The 17,810-nt window shown below is 41.7% G+C and overlaps 2 protein-coding genes across 2 annotated transcripts; both read left to right on the forward strand.

Annotated features, from left to right (window-relative positions):
* Positions 1-385: 385 nt before the first annotated feature.
* LOC115387974 (solute carrier family 2, facilitated glucose transporter member 9-like) lies at positions 386-8,334 on the forward strand. Its single transcript, XM_030090884.1, has 12 exons — positions 386-409; positions 2,329-2,424; positions 2,520-2,680; positions 2,750-2,874; positions 2,947-3,076; positions 3,633-3,781; positions 4,492-4,679; positions 4,995-5,105; positions 5,243-5,344; positions 7,048-7,123; positions 7,937-8,064; positions 8,143-8,334. The coding sequence occupies exons 1-12, from the start codon at positions 386-388 to the stop codon at positions 8,332-8,334; spliced, it is 1,482 nt and encodes a 493-aa protein (XP_029946744.1).
* Positions 8,335-11,137: 2,803 nt separating this feature from the next.
* Positions 11,138-15,832, forward strand: LOC115387975 (solute carrier family 2, facilitated glucose transporter member 5-like). The gene is made up of 11 exons (XM_030090885.1): positions 11,138-11,227; positions 11,315-11,475; positions 11,547-11,671; positions 11,765-11,894; positions 13,187-13,335; positions 13,513-13,700; positions 14,687-14,797; positions 15,056-15,157; positions 15,223-15,298; positions 15,431-15,558; positions 15,665-15,832. The coding sequence occupies exons 2-11, from the start codon at positions 11,387-11,389 to the stop codon at positions 15,830-15,832; spliced, it is 1,266 nt and encodes a 421-aa protein (XP_029946745.1). The 5' UTR covers positions 11,138-11,227; positions 11,315-11,386.
* The last annotated feature ends 1,978 nt before the right edge of the window (positions 15,833-17,810 follow it).

A 17,810-nucleotide genomic window follows, 5' to 3' on the forward strand; every position in this document is an offset into this window, starting at 1 on the left:
TTGTAAACAAACAGCCAAAACCCAGTGAGAGAAAAAAACAGCAGCTCTGACTGTTCATATTGTTTATATTGGGTCAAGTAGTGTGCACTCTATAGCCAGAGTATTGTGGATTTGATTCCTGACAGAGGTGGAGTTTGCATGTTCTCCCTGAGCATGCATAGGTTTTCTCTGGGTACTGTGGTTTCCCCCCCACAGCTCTAATTGAACTGCCTGTGTGAGTGTGAGTGTGTGTGGTTGTCTTCTTCTTTGTGTTTGCCCTGTGATGGACTGCTGACCTGTCCAGGGTTCAGCCTGTCTTCAGCCACGGTCGGTGAGGATCAGCCTGTAACTCTGCAGTGACACTTCTGACACATTTGTAGTTTTAAAAAGTTATTGAGTGACCGCAATGGAGAGTCTGCTTCAACGAATGGTAGGTTTTCAGTAATTACTTGATTTCTTTCAGGTTTTGTGATGGACATTTAATTCAAGAGCCACTAGTTGTGCAAAAATATTTGAGAAAGATATTTTTCCGTTTCAGCTGAGTCATTGCACTTTGCAAATCATTTCAGAAAAAGAAACATTGTGAGTTAAAATGTGTGTTGGTTTACATAATGCATAATGCATAATTGCATATTATGTCTACATATATAGAAACTCAATAGAATTCCTCTTAAACCATGTGTCTGTTACCCAATAACAGGGTGAAAGTGAGCATCTTTTCATGAACCAGTGAACATTCTGTGTTGTCCCGAATGGTCAAGCTTCTTGAAGAAGAATCAGCTGATCTAATCATAAAGTTAATCTGCTCTGTGTTTTCAAGTCAGCAAAACATCGCAGGCTGAGTTTACAGCAACGTGGGTGAAGTGTCTTGCCCAAGGACACAACAACAGTTTTACGCCTGCGGGAGCAGGGATCGAACCACCAACCTTCCGATTATAAGACAACCTGCTCTACCAACTGAGCTACTGTCACCCCATGTTTGCATGACAATGGTGGTTAAAGCCACTAAAAAATACAACTTTCTGAAAACAGTTCAACAGGTAGAACTTTTGGAAATGTAAACACCGTGTAAATGGCAGAAATGCTGTGACTGCGCATAAAGTTTAGCTCTGAATGGCTCTCAGTCCCATAGTTATATAATTGAACAGCCAGAACCCAACGAGAGCTTTCCCTTCTCACTTTAGAATAGTGAAGTACTATTAGAACAACACATCATCAATAGGCTCGAACTAACCTGAGTCACGATGGTCTAACCCCAGCTCACATTCGCCTTCATCTCCAAATACACTCCAAAGGACAAAAAAAAAAAACAACAACAACAACAACTCTGATTGTGTTTATATTGGGTCAGATAGCAGTGTAGTGGTTAGCACTCTTAAGATACATCAAGAATATTGTGGGTTTGAGTCCTAACGGGTGTGGAGTTTGCATGTTCTCCCCGAGCATGCATGGCTTTTCTATGGATAGTTCTAACTGTCTGTGTGAAAGTGAGTGTGTGTGGTTGTCTTTCTTTATGTTTCCCCTGTGATGGACTGCTGACCTGTCCAGGGTTCAGCCTGTCTTCAGTCTGTGAGGATCGCCCTGTTGCTCTGAACTGATTTAACGATGGAGTGTTGTGCTTATCTTTCTTTGTGCCTGCCTATGACAAGGTGCAAAGCTTACAATCCTAGGTGGGAGTTAGCATTGGTTTCTTTTTCTTCAATTTCTTATGCCGTTTTTTTTTTTTTTTTTTTTTTGCGGTGTGTCTCGTCCCACACTGTTGGGAGCACAAACAAGCACATCAAATTGTGCAAAAAGAAATTTGGGAATGGTGTACCATGACTTTTCTCTGCATTTTGGCAAACTTTCTTCAAGAAAATCCACAAAAACTGGATATTTTTTCCCCTGTAAGCGGATTGGGAGAGTGAAGAAAAAGTTCAAGGCCATCGTGCCTTGCCGTACATCCATGCAGAGACGTTATGCCGTGTTTGTCTTCTCTTCATATGTGCAGACATCTTTTCACTATCTTCTACCAATCTGTGACTTTTTTTAAGTTTGGTGAGTGATTTAGCTGTTTTGAGAGTTTACAATGAACGTGAATGAGGAGACTGAGTGGGAAGAGAGGTATTTCAGGAATGTTTAGAGTGAAGTGACCTGGGAATCTAACTAAAAAGTTGCTGAGCAAGGCGTCGGCTCGTCGGCACTTTGTTTTATGTGACTTTGCTGTCGGTGGCTGCAGGTACAAATCAAAATTTCTGCCAAATGTTCTAGTTTCAGTATTGTGCTTGGGGCACTCACTGTGTGATATCAAAGTATATTTTTGAGGAGGAGGATGAACGTTGCCTTCCTCTTTATCGCTCTGTCCCTCAGGCTCGTGGCAAAGCTTTGCTCCTTGTCATCATTTTGGGATTTGGAGGAAACTTTCAGTCTGGCTACCATTTGACTTCACTGAGTTCTCCTACACCGGTGAGACACACAACTTTGTCCATTTAGAGCCTCCTTCATGGCTTAATGTACTTTTTCTCACTTGGGATGCTAATCTTGTAACACTTTCCCTGCAGTTCATACAGAGCTTCATCAACAGCAGCTGGTATGAGAGATGGAAGGAGGTTCCATCTCCAGAGACAGTCACACTCCTCTGGTCTTTCATTGTGGCCTCCTTTGCTATCGGTGGATTCTGCGGTTGTTTGTGTGTCAAATTTATAACAGCGATCATGGGAAGGTGAGTTTGAGTTACTGTAGCAGTCATGCTGCCTGTAAAAATATCAAGTGTGGTGTTTTTCTCGCTCAGAAAAAAAGGAGTTATCTGCAGTGGCTGCATTGCAGTCGTTGCAGCAGTGATCATGCTTTCAAGTAAACCTGCAAAATCGTTTGAAATGATCATTGTGGCACGGATCCTGGCTGGATTTTCAGCAGGTAAATCTCCAATAAACTTCAGACTAATTAGATAATGTTGGTGCTCTCATGCGTACTGTGTCTGCCCTGCAGGTTTTGGATGGAGTCTCCATATTATGTATCTTTCTGAGATTTCACCCAAAAGCATCAGAGGAAGAGTGACTATAACATCTGCAAACTTTACATCCCTCGGGGGGTTCGTTGGACAGCTGTTAGGACTGAGGTAAGTACACACTGTAGTTATGCAACCATGGGAGCATGCGCACAGAGAAAAATACGCTATAAACATTAGCAATGGCGAGTTCACCGACATATGGACGGATGACGAAGATAGATTTCTATTCCAGGCGACTCTCAACTGTAAAACTATCAAATATAGACTGGGAATCATGACTCTCTGGAGTTCACAATGTTTGCTATTGTCCATCTACTCGTGCATGTGCAGGAGATCTACTTACTCCAGCCATGGTGTGCATGTGCAGTAGCAGTATTTTCAAAAGGTTCCCTTTTCGGGAATGCAAAAACACAAATGCGAATAGTTGTAATTTCACTGGATCCATCCATTGTGTAAATGGACACTCAAAAGCCAATGTTTTCACTCGAAAACATTGTCATGTAAATGGTACCTCAACATATGACATGTTAACATGTTAAAATAAGCTTTTATGAAAATTTTATGAAACTTGAGTATTAAGATCTGGACAGTAGGCAGTAGATGTCAGGAGAACATGCTTATCAATACATGACCTTGACCAAAACATTTCTTTTTGGTTTTTCAGTGAGATCCTCGGCCGTGAGGACCTGTGGAACGTAGCCCTCTCTGTCAATGCATGTTTCTCAGTGCTTCTGGTGTTGGTGTTTCCATTTCTTCCTGAATCTCCCAGATATTTATTCATAGAGAAAGGAGATAAGGAAGCATGCAGGAAAGGTTCGTATGTTTCTCCCGGTTAATGGAGTTTTGTGTAATTCTGATCAAATTGCCACTTAAGGGGTTGCAAACTGTTGGTTGTACTTAATGATGGACCAACACCACATTTTTAAAGGACGAGTGCAAGTATAAGAGGTAGCGGAGCAGTGCGGTTCGTGCATGCGATGTCGGACGGGAAGGGGGGGGGAAGCGACGTGGAACAGCGTGGTGCCTGCATGCAGTGTTGGACCGAGGGGCGGTGCGGAGCGGTGCGGAGCGGTGCGGAGCAGCGCGGTGCCTTCATGCTGCGTCGGGAGCCGTGAGTGGGGTGCTGGATGGGCCCCCCCACCTTTAATTCTGGGCCCCCCCCCCCAAACCCTGGGCCCGGGACAACAGAGCCGTTTGTCCCGAATGAGTCTCCGAACGGCGGGCATCACTCGTGCTCTCTTGTTTACCTGCAGGTGATTTTGCTGATGCTTTGCGTCACACAATAGCCGTCAGGTTGTATCAGGGATTTTATTCCCAGTACAAATTCTTCATATCGTATTGAACCCGATATCTAGTAAAGGTATCGGTGTGTCATTAGTTGTACATCCGTTGTGTTTCATTTACATTCTTTTAGACTTCCTTTAAATGTATGTAGCATCACACAAATCGCATATATCACATGCAAGCATTCCTCAATATGAAAACATTTTTTGTTTTCATATCTGTCTGCACCTTCTTTTCAGCTCTCCAGACCCTGTGGGGTCCAGGCAGCTACAAACAGGAAATGGATGAGATGTTGATTGAGCAGGAAAGAATCGATGCAGTTGGCAGGAAAAATCCACTGCAGTTGTTAAAGGACAGGACTGTCTGGTTGCAACTTGTCACCATTGTCCTCATCTATTGGTTCAACCAGACGTCAGGCATGTCTGTGGTGAGACTGCACCTTGATCTGAACATCTATCATTTTTCATACACAAAAGATTGTTGATATCATCGTGATGAAGTGCAATGCAACATGACATTGTCTGCAACAACACAGTATGATGCAATGCCATTCAGTAAAAAAATGTATCCTTGTGTATTTTAGTAAACTATTATTTCAAGTGAACACATACAACAAATTTAAGACATCAGTGTTCATATTTGTCCTTTCATAGTATGTCTTGTTGCTAGGTCGCCCAACCTTTCAGCAGTAACACATTCATCTTGATATTTGATAACTTCAACTTTTTCTTTTCCATTCCAGATCACCACTTTCTCTTTTGACATCTTCATGCAGTCGGGTGTTCCAGAAAACATGATCCGCTATGTCACTCTTGGTCTGGGAGTCTGCCAGTTTATCACTTCAATGTTCTCAGTGAGCAAAACCTGAGCTCCTGTTGCTGAACAGCCTTCACCCTGTTGGACTTCGCTGTTACAACATTTATCTCACAACACTTAACTGCTGCATGCATTTAGAAATCAGTCATTGTTTTCTGCTTTTCTGTCATTCAGAGTTTTCTGATTGAGCGTATCGGGAGGCGGCCATTGGTCTGGGGGGGCTATGCCGCCATGTGCACTAGCTGGGTGGTGGTCACAATTCTGCTCAACGTGAAGGTAATCCTGTTATTAGTGACAGAGGGAGGATCACAGTTTCTGTACTATAAGTGTTAATATCTCATTAGTAATAGTTTGTTCCTGCTGGCCTTGACTGAAACACCACTGCATGCTGCTGCTTTTAGACCAGGAGAGTTAGCCAGTGTCGCTCATTCCTTTTACTGCTCAGTGGATCCAGGCTGATTTTAATCTGAGCCGTGCTGATACACTGATTGCATGTGTGTGCCTTGCACACAGCAAACTGGGTCTACAGCCTATGACTAGAGCAGTGCGGAGATTGACGCTGTGCACTGTCCTATATCTACTGCTGTCAGGCTGGAGCTGTACGTAGCATCGATGCAGGTTGGTGGCAATACATAGCCCGTGCCTGTCATTTGTTGTGGAGTATGAATTAGGCTTAACAGCTACAGCAAATGAATACTCATGTTCTCATCCTTTAAAATAATGGTATTGATGTATCCCTTCTTAAAGAAAATGTTAGATCAGCTTCACTTATTTTGGAAGTTTTGTCTCAACTGTCAGGACAGCACTTCACACTATCACACATGCTGTCAACAATGTTGTGTAATGTGCTGCGTGGCCACAGTTTGGCAGTTTGGACCAGTTTGCATGAGCATAATCCACATGCCCATCACATGTTTGTAATAATAATAATAATGATAATAATAATAATAATTATTATTATTATTATTATGAGGGGATGGATAGAGCATGAGATTGACAGGTGGATTGGTGCAGCAGCTGCAGTGATGCAGTCGTATCGCTCTGTCGTGGTTAAGAGGGAGCTGAGCCCAAAGGCAAAGCTCTCGATTTACCAGTCAATCTTTGCTCCTACCCTTACCTATGGTCATGACCTCTGTGTCATGACCAAAAGGACTTGATCCCGAATACAAGTGGCTGAAATAAGCTTCGTTCGTCGGGTGGCTGGGCGCTATCACCAGCACCCCCCCCCATCCAACCCTTAACGACTTAGCTCAAGACAGTCATCTCGGGTGCAAAACAAGTCAGGACCAGTCCTGGTCACCCTCATGGCATGTGCTAGTGGGTGGAACATACGACACACCAAATGAAATGAACATCATGTCCGCATAGTTAATATGTTAAAAATCGAAACACTAAGTAAACTTGAGGTTTGAGTAAGTTACCCACACTAAATGTGATGACTAAGAGACTGTCAGCTTCTTCTGGGTGTCTCTAAACCTGCAGCTCTTGTGGACTGTTCTACATCTTTAGTGATGATCTCCCATAAAAGTTGTCCATGGAAACAAAGAGTTCGAAAGTCATCATCTAGTTTAGTCTTGCTGATCAACTGTAAAGTTAAATGCTTTGCAGTTATTTGTTAACTTTCAGAGAGATGATTATGACTAGACTGATTTAAAATGGAGCTGTGAGTTGTTAGACTTCTGTGCTAGTTACGTATTGTGAATAACAAACACCAACAAAAGGCACTCATAACTGAACTTACAAAATGTGGAAGTAAGAGCATACACTTATCAGCAGTGATAACAAAGACCTTTGGTCAAAGATCAGAAGTAATTTGAGCTGTTATAAAGAGCAAACTGATCATCTTTTTTAAATTTGGTCGACATGTCAATATGTGTGAACTGTGCACCCAAACGTGCCGCCAGGTTCAAATTAAATGATGAATGACAGGATTGATAGATGGTGAGTATATGCACTTAAATATGTTGTCCTTCGTGCAGGGTTTGAGCGACTGGGTTTCATACATTTCTGCTGCTATGATCATCCTGATCCTTGTGTTCTTCGCTGGAGGACCTGGTACGTGCTTTACAGTTTACATGTAACATGCAGATTACACACCGAGGCCCCATTTACATGTCGCTTTCAAGTGAAAACACAAAACCCTTGTTGTGCTTTGGGCATCTGTTTACGTGACACCGGTGTTCATAGTCACCGAAAGTGCAAGCTTTTGAAGACAGCTCTCAACATGTAACTTTTCAAAAATACTCCGACTCTGACTCCCACTAGACAGAGAAAGATGTAACTTTTAATTCTGAAATGCTGCTAGTATGTATGTACACCACAGCTGTGGTAAATAGTTCTTCTGCACATGCATGAGTAGAAGGACAACAACACTGTTTTCTTTTCTCCCAGTCCATGTTGTCCTGGGACTTGGTAGTTCTCGAGTTGAGAGACACTCGAAATAGCAAGCCTACTTCACCATTTGTCCACTTGTCATTGTTAATGTTTATTGGGTATTGTTCTTTGCGAACATGTGTGTGGTTTCATTATACAAATAAGCAACAGCAACAGCTCACGGCCTGACATTCCTGTGAGGTTAATTGGTGACTCCAAGCGCCCCAGAGGTGTGAATGGGAGTGTGTGTGGTTGTTGGTTTGTCTCTCTGAGTTTGTCCTATGACAGTCTGGTGACCTGTCCAGAGTGTATCCTGCTGTCAGCTTGGGACTGACTCAAGCGCCCCATGACCTTGAAGAGGACAACTGGGATCAAAGATGGATGGATGAAAAAAACATGCATTTTCACTCGAAGCGTTGTATAAATGGAGCCTGATTTAGCAGACGAACAGATGTGCCGATATAAATTTCTGTGTCCTCTCTCTGGTTGAGCCAGGTGCAGCTGTAGGCACACTTTGCGGTGAAATCTTCATCCAGTCTGACCGGATGGCAGCTTCAGCCATTGTGGGGATGCTGAGGTGGTTGGCGATTGCAGTCATGACCTTTTCCTTTCCATTTCTTATTGTGAGTAAAAATACATTATTCAAAGCTCTGGAATCTGCAAAACAAATTAATTTTCTTGTGATGTGTTTTCTCTTACAGAACTCTCTCGGCTCCTACACCTTTGTGCTGCTAGCCTGTTTTTGCCTGCTGGCTTTTCTTTACACCTTCTTCATTCTGCCGGAGACAAAAGGAAAGACGATAGTGGAGATCACAGAGGAGTTCAAAGCCATCATGGTCTGTAGGAAATCCTCCTCAGAGGAAACATCAGATACCATGATGTCGAGGGTCTGAGGATGAAGACAGTGTCAAAATCTGTACCAGCAAAGAGAAAATGGAATCAATTTTCAACTTTCCCTTTTTGTCCACTATAAAGCAACATCATGGCTTTTTTTCATTTGATGAATAACATATTCAAAGTTTTTTTTGTATCCATTAAATTATGTATTGAATCATGTTGATCTCAAACAAGTGGTGAACTGAGTTAGGTTATGTTGCCCTAAGTTTTGAAAAGGTTACTTTGAAAATGTAATCTGTTACAATCACAAGTTTATTGTTGAAACATGTAATCAGTAACTTACTGTAATTAATACAAAATTAAAGGCATGTTCAATTACGTTTGGATTATTTTATTACCAAACATATCAATAAAGGTGCCCCTTCGCATTCCTGAAGCTTTTTTTAATTTAAACTTTTATTTTGTTCATTTTTTAAATTTTACTTCGTATTTTTATTATTTTGTGAAAATTAATTACATCCCTAATTAAATATCATTTTTTAAAAGGTGGCTCCTTTGTTTGCTTATTTATTTATTTTTAATAGATAATGTACATTAGGGTAAAACATTACCACCTGGTGTGAAATGAACTAAACTCATTCAAAAATCACGTATTGTTTTTGAGTTTTGTTTCTGCTCAAAATACAACAAATAACTTAATTTTGTAATTTATTTGACAAAAGAAAGACTGGATGGTTGCGTCTTTATGACCTTAACATTTTTATACTTTACGCAGGAAGGTCCTCCTATGGCGTTTGGGTGTGAAAGCATCTAGGTTGCAACCGACAAGCATTTGGTGTCAGTAATCGGTAAAACCTTAGTTAAAATGTGTAGAGCGCCTTTTTTACTGACGAGTTAAGTTGTTTAAAACTGCAGGTGAGATGATAATGGTGTTTCATCAGCAGGGTTCTTGTTGAATGATTGTCCTTTCTGACTACCCCATGCACAGTTAAGTAACTCGGCAGTGGTTATTTATTAGTTTGTTTCCCCCACCAGTCAGTCATTTCCATCACAGCTACAATCCTGGAGCCTTTTTATCACTCTTCCACAACTTTTCCTCCATGAATGACATGCATTTTAATTCCAGCCTTAAAACCGGATCACTAGCATAACTGTACACAACAATTTGCTTGCACATGTTCGTTGTGTGCTGGTTAACAGAAAATGGAGGATTTGCTTCAACAGATGGTAGGTTCTCTTTTATTTATTTGTTTTTTGCAGTATTTAAAATAAATTTAAACACATGTTTCACAAGAGCATAATTTGCCCATTTGTTTTTCTTTCTTTTTTTGGCATTTATTTGCATGACAATTTTTTTCTTTGGTCTTTTCATACTTTCTGACCTAAACAACATATTTGAAATTTTAGTTTAGTTTAGTTTATTAAGCTATACTTTTCTTTTTCAAAAGTTATTTTCTTTCACCAACAATTTTGACAATAATGATTTTGTCTGTTTGAGATGGTGCACATTGTTGGGAATCAACTTAGGGGTACCACAATGTTGGGGATCAATTGATCAAGTAAGATCAATTTAACTATTGGTAATTAATGATTAGAAAAGATAGTTATTGAAAAAATTGGGATGTGATATACATCGTATAACCTCAGGGGCACCATCTTTTGACAGGAAGAGAGAGAGAGAGAGAGAGAGAGAGACAGAGCGAGACTGCAAAGCTTGTATTTCCTTTGAACCTTGTATTTCTTCTGTTGACACCGATTTAGATGAGTCTATGTGAGTGATTTGTTTTGCAAAATGCCTTAAAGTCATGTGCTTAATATATGATGCTGTCTTTAGTGTCATGAGTGCAGGATTGCAAGCTGCAGGTTAGTGAAGAAGGTGGCATGCGGACACTGTGTTGGGAAGGCTATCAATACTTTACAAACGGTCTAATCCTTAGATCATCACTCAGTCAAACAATCAAGTCCTTTAAAGGTGCTGCAGGCAGGATTTTGCTAGTCAGTGCTAATTTTTCTGTGTTTTCTTTGGATTAAATGTTAGAGTATCCATTGATAATCCTTTAGGAGTGTAGTATAATTGCATTACCACGAGGGCACAGCGTTTCCATCTGTCTCTTTTCTGAGCTGAAAAGGATTCTCGACCGCTCCCGGTATGTTTGACCAATCAGAAGAGCCCCTGAGGCTCTATCCTGATTGGTCGAGGGTCAAAGCTCTTCTTCTCGTGAATGCACATGAGGAAGTCCAGGCCCGCATATTTACCTGCCTCGTCAGACATAACATCATCAAAACACCACGGAGGGCACCGTCTGTTTCTACTGGAATTCTTAAAAAAAGGCTTTGACCCCAGGCCCGCCGTGAAAAGGTCACAGGTGAATCAACCCGCCGGCGCAGGCGGCCGTGACACTGCCGGCCCCGCTTGGCACCCCAAGGTGGGCACAACTCCAGGTTTCAAATCACCATCTTGGATTGGTCAAATCGCCATCTTGCGAAGGTAATCCTGCCTACGGCACCTTTAAGTGCTTCCGTGGTAATGGGCTTAAAAATTTAACAAATCAAACAAGGCCAGTTCTGGGTCTTCCCTAGTTGAGGCTAAATGCTGGATGCTAGCCTCTGCTCTTTGTTAGCCTTTAGCTGTTGGTCTAGCTGGCTGGGTGGATGATCTGTGTTGCTCCCTGGTCAGGAGATGGAGAGCAAGAGAGAGGGTGAAGATGGAAGCTTGGATCCGTATGATATGGTAGTGGGAGCAGGTCCTGGTGAAGGCCATCCAATCACCTTCTGTGGCTGATGGCCTCCCAGAGGAGGCAAAAAATTAGCTTTTTTTTTGTCACTTCTTGATTACCGCATTCTGTTCTTCAGACTCGTGGCAATGCTTTGCTTCTTGTCATTGCCTTGGGGATTGGAGCAAACTTTCAAGCTGGCTACCAGGCAACTGCGCTGAGTTCTCCCACTCCAGTGAGAAACCATTTTTCAAATTGAAGCTCATTGTGTGATATATGTACTTTATCCATTTAAAATAATTGTCTATAACCTTCCCTGTAGTTCATAAAGCACTTCATCAACAGCAGCTGGTGTGAGCGATATGAAGAGACCCCCCCTCCAGAGAAAGTCACAATGATCTGGTCTCTTATCGTTTCCTCGTTCGGTGTCGGTGGACTCTTTGGTTCTTGGAGTTTTAAATTCATAGCAGGAAACCTGGGAAGGTGAGGATGACATTAAATGATAAAGTCTTGCTGTCCACAAATGTATCAAGTGTTTTGTTCTTCTTTGTCAGAAAAAAGGGAGTGATCTGTGGCAGCTGCATTTCAATCATTGCAGCCATCATCATGCTGACATGTAAAATTACCAAATCTTTTGAAATGATCATCATGGCAAGGTTGCTGTTGGGCTTTGGAGCAGGTAAACTTCACTAATCATCATAATTCTTCTTCAAATAGCTTTTTTTTTTTTTTAACATTTTCAATAATGAGGCTTTTCTGATCTAAACTGCAGGTTTGGGGTGTTGCCTCCATTTGATATATCTCACAGAAATTTCACCCAAGACCATCAGAGGCAGAGTAACTCTAACACTCGCAAACTTCTTCTCACTTGGCAAAGTGACTGGAGGGCTTTTAGGACTGAGGTATGTACACATCATGTTGTCACCATAGATTGTATATAAATGGACAGACCTTTCGTGACGTCACCCATAGAGTTCCCAACCGGCGTTCTGAAGACTTTACCGAGTCCAGCAGGACGTCTCCACATTGAATATTTGAAACGGGATGTAAATGTGATTGGTCCTGCCCGTCACGTGACCGGACAGAGGAGGCGCTGTGATAGGGTGATTTATGCAAAACTTTAACTCGTAATATGAAATCAACAGATGATTTATGTGAAAATCAGAGTCTGGTGAAGCCAGCACGGTTATAGAAACTAGTGATAGAGACCAAAATATGTCCTGAAGCCGGGCGCTTTATATGTTTATTTGCACTCTGAAAATCGGCATTTTGAATGGGTTCCAATGGGACCTGGGCTCTTTTTGAAACCAGCATCATCGCCCCCTGCTGGAATCTCTCTGGAATTACAGCTTTTTTGCACTTCCGCATTATCTTCATGTTTTATGAGCGGAGGTTGGTGCCTGGTTGTCACATAATGTCTGCTTCATTCATGGAGGCATCAAGGTGGTGCAGTTCGTCAGAGCTAATGGCGAGTGGCCATGGCATTGTTCACACAGATTATATGTTAAACACAGACAGGTCCGACCAATCACAATTGCAATAAATTCATTTCTAAAATGTGTTTAATCCAAAAGGAGAAATACATTGACATTTTTATCCTCCATTGGCTTATTTTAATCATTATACGAATAAAACACATGCACGGACAAAACGGTCATGCAATCAGGCAGGAAAGGACACAGTTAGAACAGAGTGTTCCTCATGGAACCTGTCCCAGGGCAATACCGTTAGAAAAGGACAAACGGGCAGACAAGGGAAGGGAACGTTCCATAATGGACCTTAGGAGACACAGTTATTGCCAAACAGGAGCAGAAGGTTACAAAAAAAAAAAAAAAAAAAGTTTTGACTGTCTCGAGTAAAGCTGGAGAATTCTGCCAGAAGGTTGTGGGTCATTTTCAGGCAGTGTTTCTTCATTCTGGTAGAGGTAGAGGGAAACATCTAAAACATGCTGGAAAGAGGGGCCCTGGCTCAAGGTCCGAGGAATCCCACAACAGGATGTGCACACACACACACACACACACACACACACACACACACACACACACACACACACACACACACACACACACACTTACTTGCATTCATGCACACACAAAACCGTGTAGAACCATCTTTACTCAGTCAAAACACACAAAGACAGACAACAAATATTAAATATTAACTTGAAGACAACTTTTCATTCTGTTTTTTTCAGTGAAATCTTTGGCACTGAGGACCTGTGGATCGTCGCCCTCACCTTCCCAGCATGCTTCTTAGTGGTTCATGTTTTTGTGTTTCCATTTTTCCCTGAATCTCCCAGATATTTGTTCATAGAGAAAGGAGATGAGGAGGCATGCAGAAAAGGTTGGTGTGTTTCCACTGGAACCAACACTTTGTTCTACTGGCTAAGCTTCACAGTATATTCATGTTGCTCTTTCACAGGAGTCAGAATTACAGCACATGTAGCTTAAGAGCCTATTGGTATTCCATAAAGCGGGCCCAGATTCTTTTTGTCCCCCTTTGTTACTGTGCTCTCTTCAGCTCTGCAAAGTTTGTGGGGTCCAGGTGACTACAGACAGGAAATGGACGAGATGCTGGTTGAGCAGGCAGCCATTGAAGCAGCTCGCCCAAAAAGCCCAGTGCAGCTGATGAAGGACAGGACTGTCCGATGGCAGCTGGTCACTGCAGTCTCCATCTTCTTGTTAAACCTTCTGTCAGGCATGTCTGTGGTGAGAATGAGCCTTAATTTTCCTTTGTGAAATGATTTTAGAAAAACTATAATTGCAGATTTACAAAACAATATCATAACAAAACTTTTTCCTCTTGAGCTTAAGTGCTGTGTCTCTCACCAAGTTCATTTAAGATGTAGCCACACAAACATTTCCATATTATTAATCCATCTATGCTATAGACAGCTGTGTACTGGTTATCAATCCCACCTCATAGCAACAGTGTCGAGAGATCAAATCCAGGTTTACAGGCTCTTCTGTGTGGAGATTTCATGATCTTCCTCTGAGGGTACATTTTTTTAATCCTCCGACAGACCCAAAACTCAGAGTTGAAGCCAGTGAGTGAGCCTAAATTGCCTTTTAGTTTGTCAGTTTGAGATTGTCTCCCTGAGTTTGCCTTGTGATGAATTGTGACTTTTCCTGAGTATAACTTGACCTCACTCCCTGTTAATAAGCTCCAACAAAGCTGAACTGGATGAAATGGTAATGAAAATGTATTCATAGATTGTTATAAACACATGGCGGTCAGAAAAGTAATTTACACTCAGAGTGAGGTAATAGATTACATTTATCTGTGGCAATTGTGGCTTAAAGGTTGACAGGCTCAAAGGCCACAGCTGATGGGTGAGTTCCTGCGCATGACCTCCCACTTCACCGGCTCCCTGGGTGCTGTATTGTTGTAGCGCACGTTATGTGTAGTTTATGTTGTGAATGTTAATGGGTTAGCACACATATGTATGGTCGGATGGAGACAGTATAAGAGATGTAGATGGAATAAATTAGGAAGGAGAATGAGGGTATCAAGATGACGCACTGTATTGACAAGCACATTGGAAGTGAAGCAAAATCGACTGGACTCCTCTCTGTCTCATCTTTTCTTGCTTCCACAAATTAAGATTACCTGTGAATAAGATGGGCTAAATGCAAAGAAGTCATTTCTCCAACTGATCAATGAATCATTGATGGTCATTTTTCTCCCATCCCAGATCCACACCTTCTCCTTTGACATCTTCATTGAGTCAGGTATACCAGAAGACAAGATACGCTACATTTCCCTTGGTCTTCTCATGTGTGAACTAATCGCTTCCATGTCAACCGTGAGTCGACATCTCAGCAGTTAATGAAAAAACATCTCAAACTTACCCAATTGCAAACAAAAAGCAAACAAAAATGGAACAAGCCCAAAATGGTTTCTAAAATTTGATCATTGTATTTAGAAATCTACCAGACTTCATATTCCATAACACTGACCAATAACTGACCTCTATGTGAGATTTTAACATTTAATATCTATGTTTGCTCATACATAATCAGTATGCTCATTTATATCTGTTTATGTCTGTTTGTCCATCTAGAGTCTTCTTATAGACCGTTTTGGGAGGCGGCCATTGATTTGTGTGGGTTTTGGTGCCATGTGTTGTGGCTGGGTGTTGGTTACAGTTCTGCTCAATCTGAAGGTAATCCTGGATTTACTCTGCATGACAGTGCTGTACATACAGTTCCTAAGATGTTGTTCAAACAGGGTTCGAATGCCTGGGTTTCATACGTTTCTGCTGCTTTGATCATCCTCATCATTGTGTTCCACTCTGGAGGACCTGGTATGTGCTTTGCAGTTTATGCCTTATGCTCATATTCTTTGCATGACACATTGAAAATGCTTTAAGTTCAGATATTTGTCTGCAGAAGATAAATAGTCCAATCCTCTGTAACCCGAATTCTGGTTGACACAGGGGCGGCTACAAGCCCTCTCATTGGTGAACTGTTTGTCCAGTCTGATCGGCTGGCAGCGTTTGTCATCATAGGAATGCTTGGTTGTCTGGGAATGGCAGTCTTGGGCTTTGCCTTTCCATTTCTGATTGTGAGTGAACCCAGTCTGAAAATGAACCAAACATTTGAGCATCATTGGGAATCAAACTGTACTGATGAAACATCTTGTGACGTTTTCCTCTTAATTTCTCTCACAGATCTATCTGGGCTCCTACAGCTTTGTGCTGTTTGCCTGTGTATGCCTGCTGGCTTCTCTTTACACCTTCTTCATAGTGCCGGAGACTAAAGGAAAGACGATGCTGGAGATCGCAGAGGAGTTTAAAGCCATCAGTCTGTGTGGGAAATCCTCCTCTGAACAGTTATGAGACAGTCCACAAGAATGTTTAAAAGTGTCCAATCAAAAATGAAACGTCATCAGTTATTAAAATTCAAAACAATCAAGGTAGTCTGGGAAACCTATGGGGATTAGGCTGCAATGTGAAGTGCTACACAGGGTCTGTCTTTGGAGGCCAAAGGTGCAATCACTTAGAATTCAGTCCCTGGTTCACCCAAGAGTTATTTGGGCTCCATTTCTACAATTCCACATTAAATCACGAAACCTTCATTATGTTTTTGGTGTCTGTTTCCATAACAATGATCCTTGCAGCCACTGAGAACCTAACTTTCTAAAAAATTACTCACATACCCTTTTTGACAAAGGTCCAACACTGTTGTCTTGTAAATGGAAAACTTTTATGAAACAAAAACAAGTATATTTTCACTTGAACTGTTGTTGTGTTAATGGGTCATTGGATCACCACATTGTATTTGGGACTATATAAATAAAACTGAACTGAAGTGACAGAGTGTTCGGATGTATCAGCCTTCACCCAGTATGTTGTTGAACCCCTTGGAAAAACAGGTGCCTCAACATTTAATATTTTATGATTTCTTTAATCTACCAAGACAAATGATATATATATATATATATATATATATATACAGTGGGGGAAATAAGTATTGAACGCATTAACTGTTTTGTCATTACATTTATTTCCAAAGATGCAATTCATGTGACATTTCTTCCAGACACTGGTATTAACTCAAATAATCCACACATGAAAAGAAATCACAACATTCAAATCCATAAATAGTGATTATGTGGAATTAAGTGCAATAACACAGGAAAAAAGTATTGAACACACTATCTGAGACTCGTTTAATACTTTGTGGAGAAGCCTTTGTTTGCAATGACTGCTTCCAGACGCTTGTTGTATGTATGAACTAATCGCCCACACTGCTCAGGTGTAATTTTTGCCCATTCCTCCGCATAGATTGTCTTCAAATCCTGAATATTCTTTGGTGCCCTCTGGTGAACCCTTATCTTTAGTTCTTTCCACAAATGTTCGATCGGATTTAAGTCAGGTGATTGACTGGGCCATTCTAACACATTGATTTTCTTTTTTTTAAACCATTCGAGAGTCAACTTTGCCGTGTGCTTCGGATCGTTGTCCTGTTGAAAGGTCCAGCCCCGTCTCATCTTCATCATCCTGGTGGATGGCAGGAGGTTCATCTCAAGAATTTGCCGATAGATGTTTCCATTCATTGCTCCTTCAATTATATGAAGTCTGCCAGTACCACGAGATGAGAAACAACCCCATGCCATGATGTTTCCACCACCAAACTTCACTGTTGGTATAGTGTTATTTGGGTGATGTGCAGTGCCATTTCTCCTCCAAACATGGTGTGTAGTTTGACAGCCAAAAAGTTCAATTTTGGTCTCATCTGACCAGACAACATTCTCCCAGTATTCCACAGGCTTATCCAGATGCTGTTTAGCAAACTTTAGACGAGCTTCAACATGCCTTTTTTTGAGGAACGGAGTCTTGCGGGCTGAGCGTCCATAGAGGCCATGGCGGTGGAGTGCATTGCCTATCGTTTTCTCTGTAACACTTGTACCTGCTGCCTCCATGTCTTGCTGGAGTGCTTTCCGGGTGGTCCTTGGCTCTTTGAGAACTCTTCTGACCATCTTTCTGACTCCCTGGTCAGAAATCTTGCGAGGAGCTCCTGTGCGCGGCCTGTTGATGATAAGGTGATGCTTCTTCCACTTGCGGATAATGGCCCCAACGGTGCTTACTGGAATACTCAGATTCATTGAGATAAGTCTGTAACCAGTTCCATTCTGATGCTGAGCAACAATCAGGCTGCGAAGGTCTTGAGAGAGCTCCTTGCTTTTACCCATCATGAGATGTGTCTTGTTTGACTACTTGGTGAAAAAACAACCTGTTTATAGGGCCATCAATTAGCACTAACCCAGCTGATGTTGGTTTGCACTTATAGGAAGTACAAAGACTAATTACTTTC

Source organism: Salarias fasciatus, chromosome 5 (genome assembly GCF_902148845.1).
Source record: "Salarias fasciatus chromosome 5, fSalaFa1.1, whole genome shotgun sequence".
NCBI lineage: Eukaryota > Metazoa > Chordata > Actinopteri > Blenniiformes > Blenniidae > Salarias > Salarias fasciatus.

Excerpts from the sequence above, each read along its gene's own strand:
- LOC115387974 (XM_030090884.1), top strand. The coding sequence starts at position 386 with ATGGAGAGTCTGCTTCAACGAATG. Across the intron at positions 410-2,328 it reads AGAGTCTGCTTCAACGAATG|GCTCGTGGCAAAGCTTTGCT; the intron begins GTAGGTTTTCAG and ends TCTGTCCCTCAG. Across the intron at positions 3,077-3,632 it reads GGACAGCTGTTAGGACTGAG|TGAGATCCTCGGCCGTGAGG; the intron begins GTAAGTACACAC and ends TTGGTTTTTCAG.
- LOC115387975 (XM_030090885.1), top strand. The coding sequence starts at position 11,387 with ATGATCTGGTCTCTTATCGTTTCCTCGTTCGGTGTCGGTGGACTCTTT. Across the intron at positions 11,476-11,546 it reads ATAGCAGGAAACCTGGGAAG|AAAAAAGGGAGTGATCTGTG; the intron begins GTGAGGATGACA and ends CTTCTTTGTCAG. Across the intron at positions 11,895-13,186 it reads GGAGGGCTTTTAGGACTGAG|TGAAATCTTTGGCACTGAGG; the intron begins GTATGTACACAT and ends TGTTTTTTTCAG.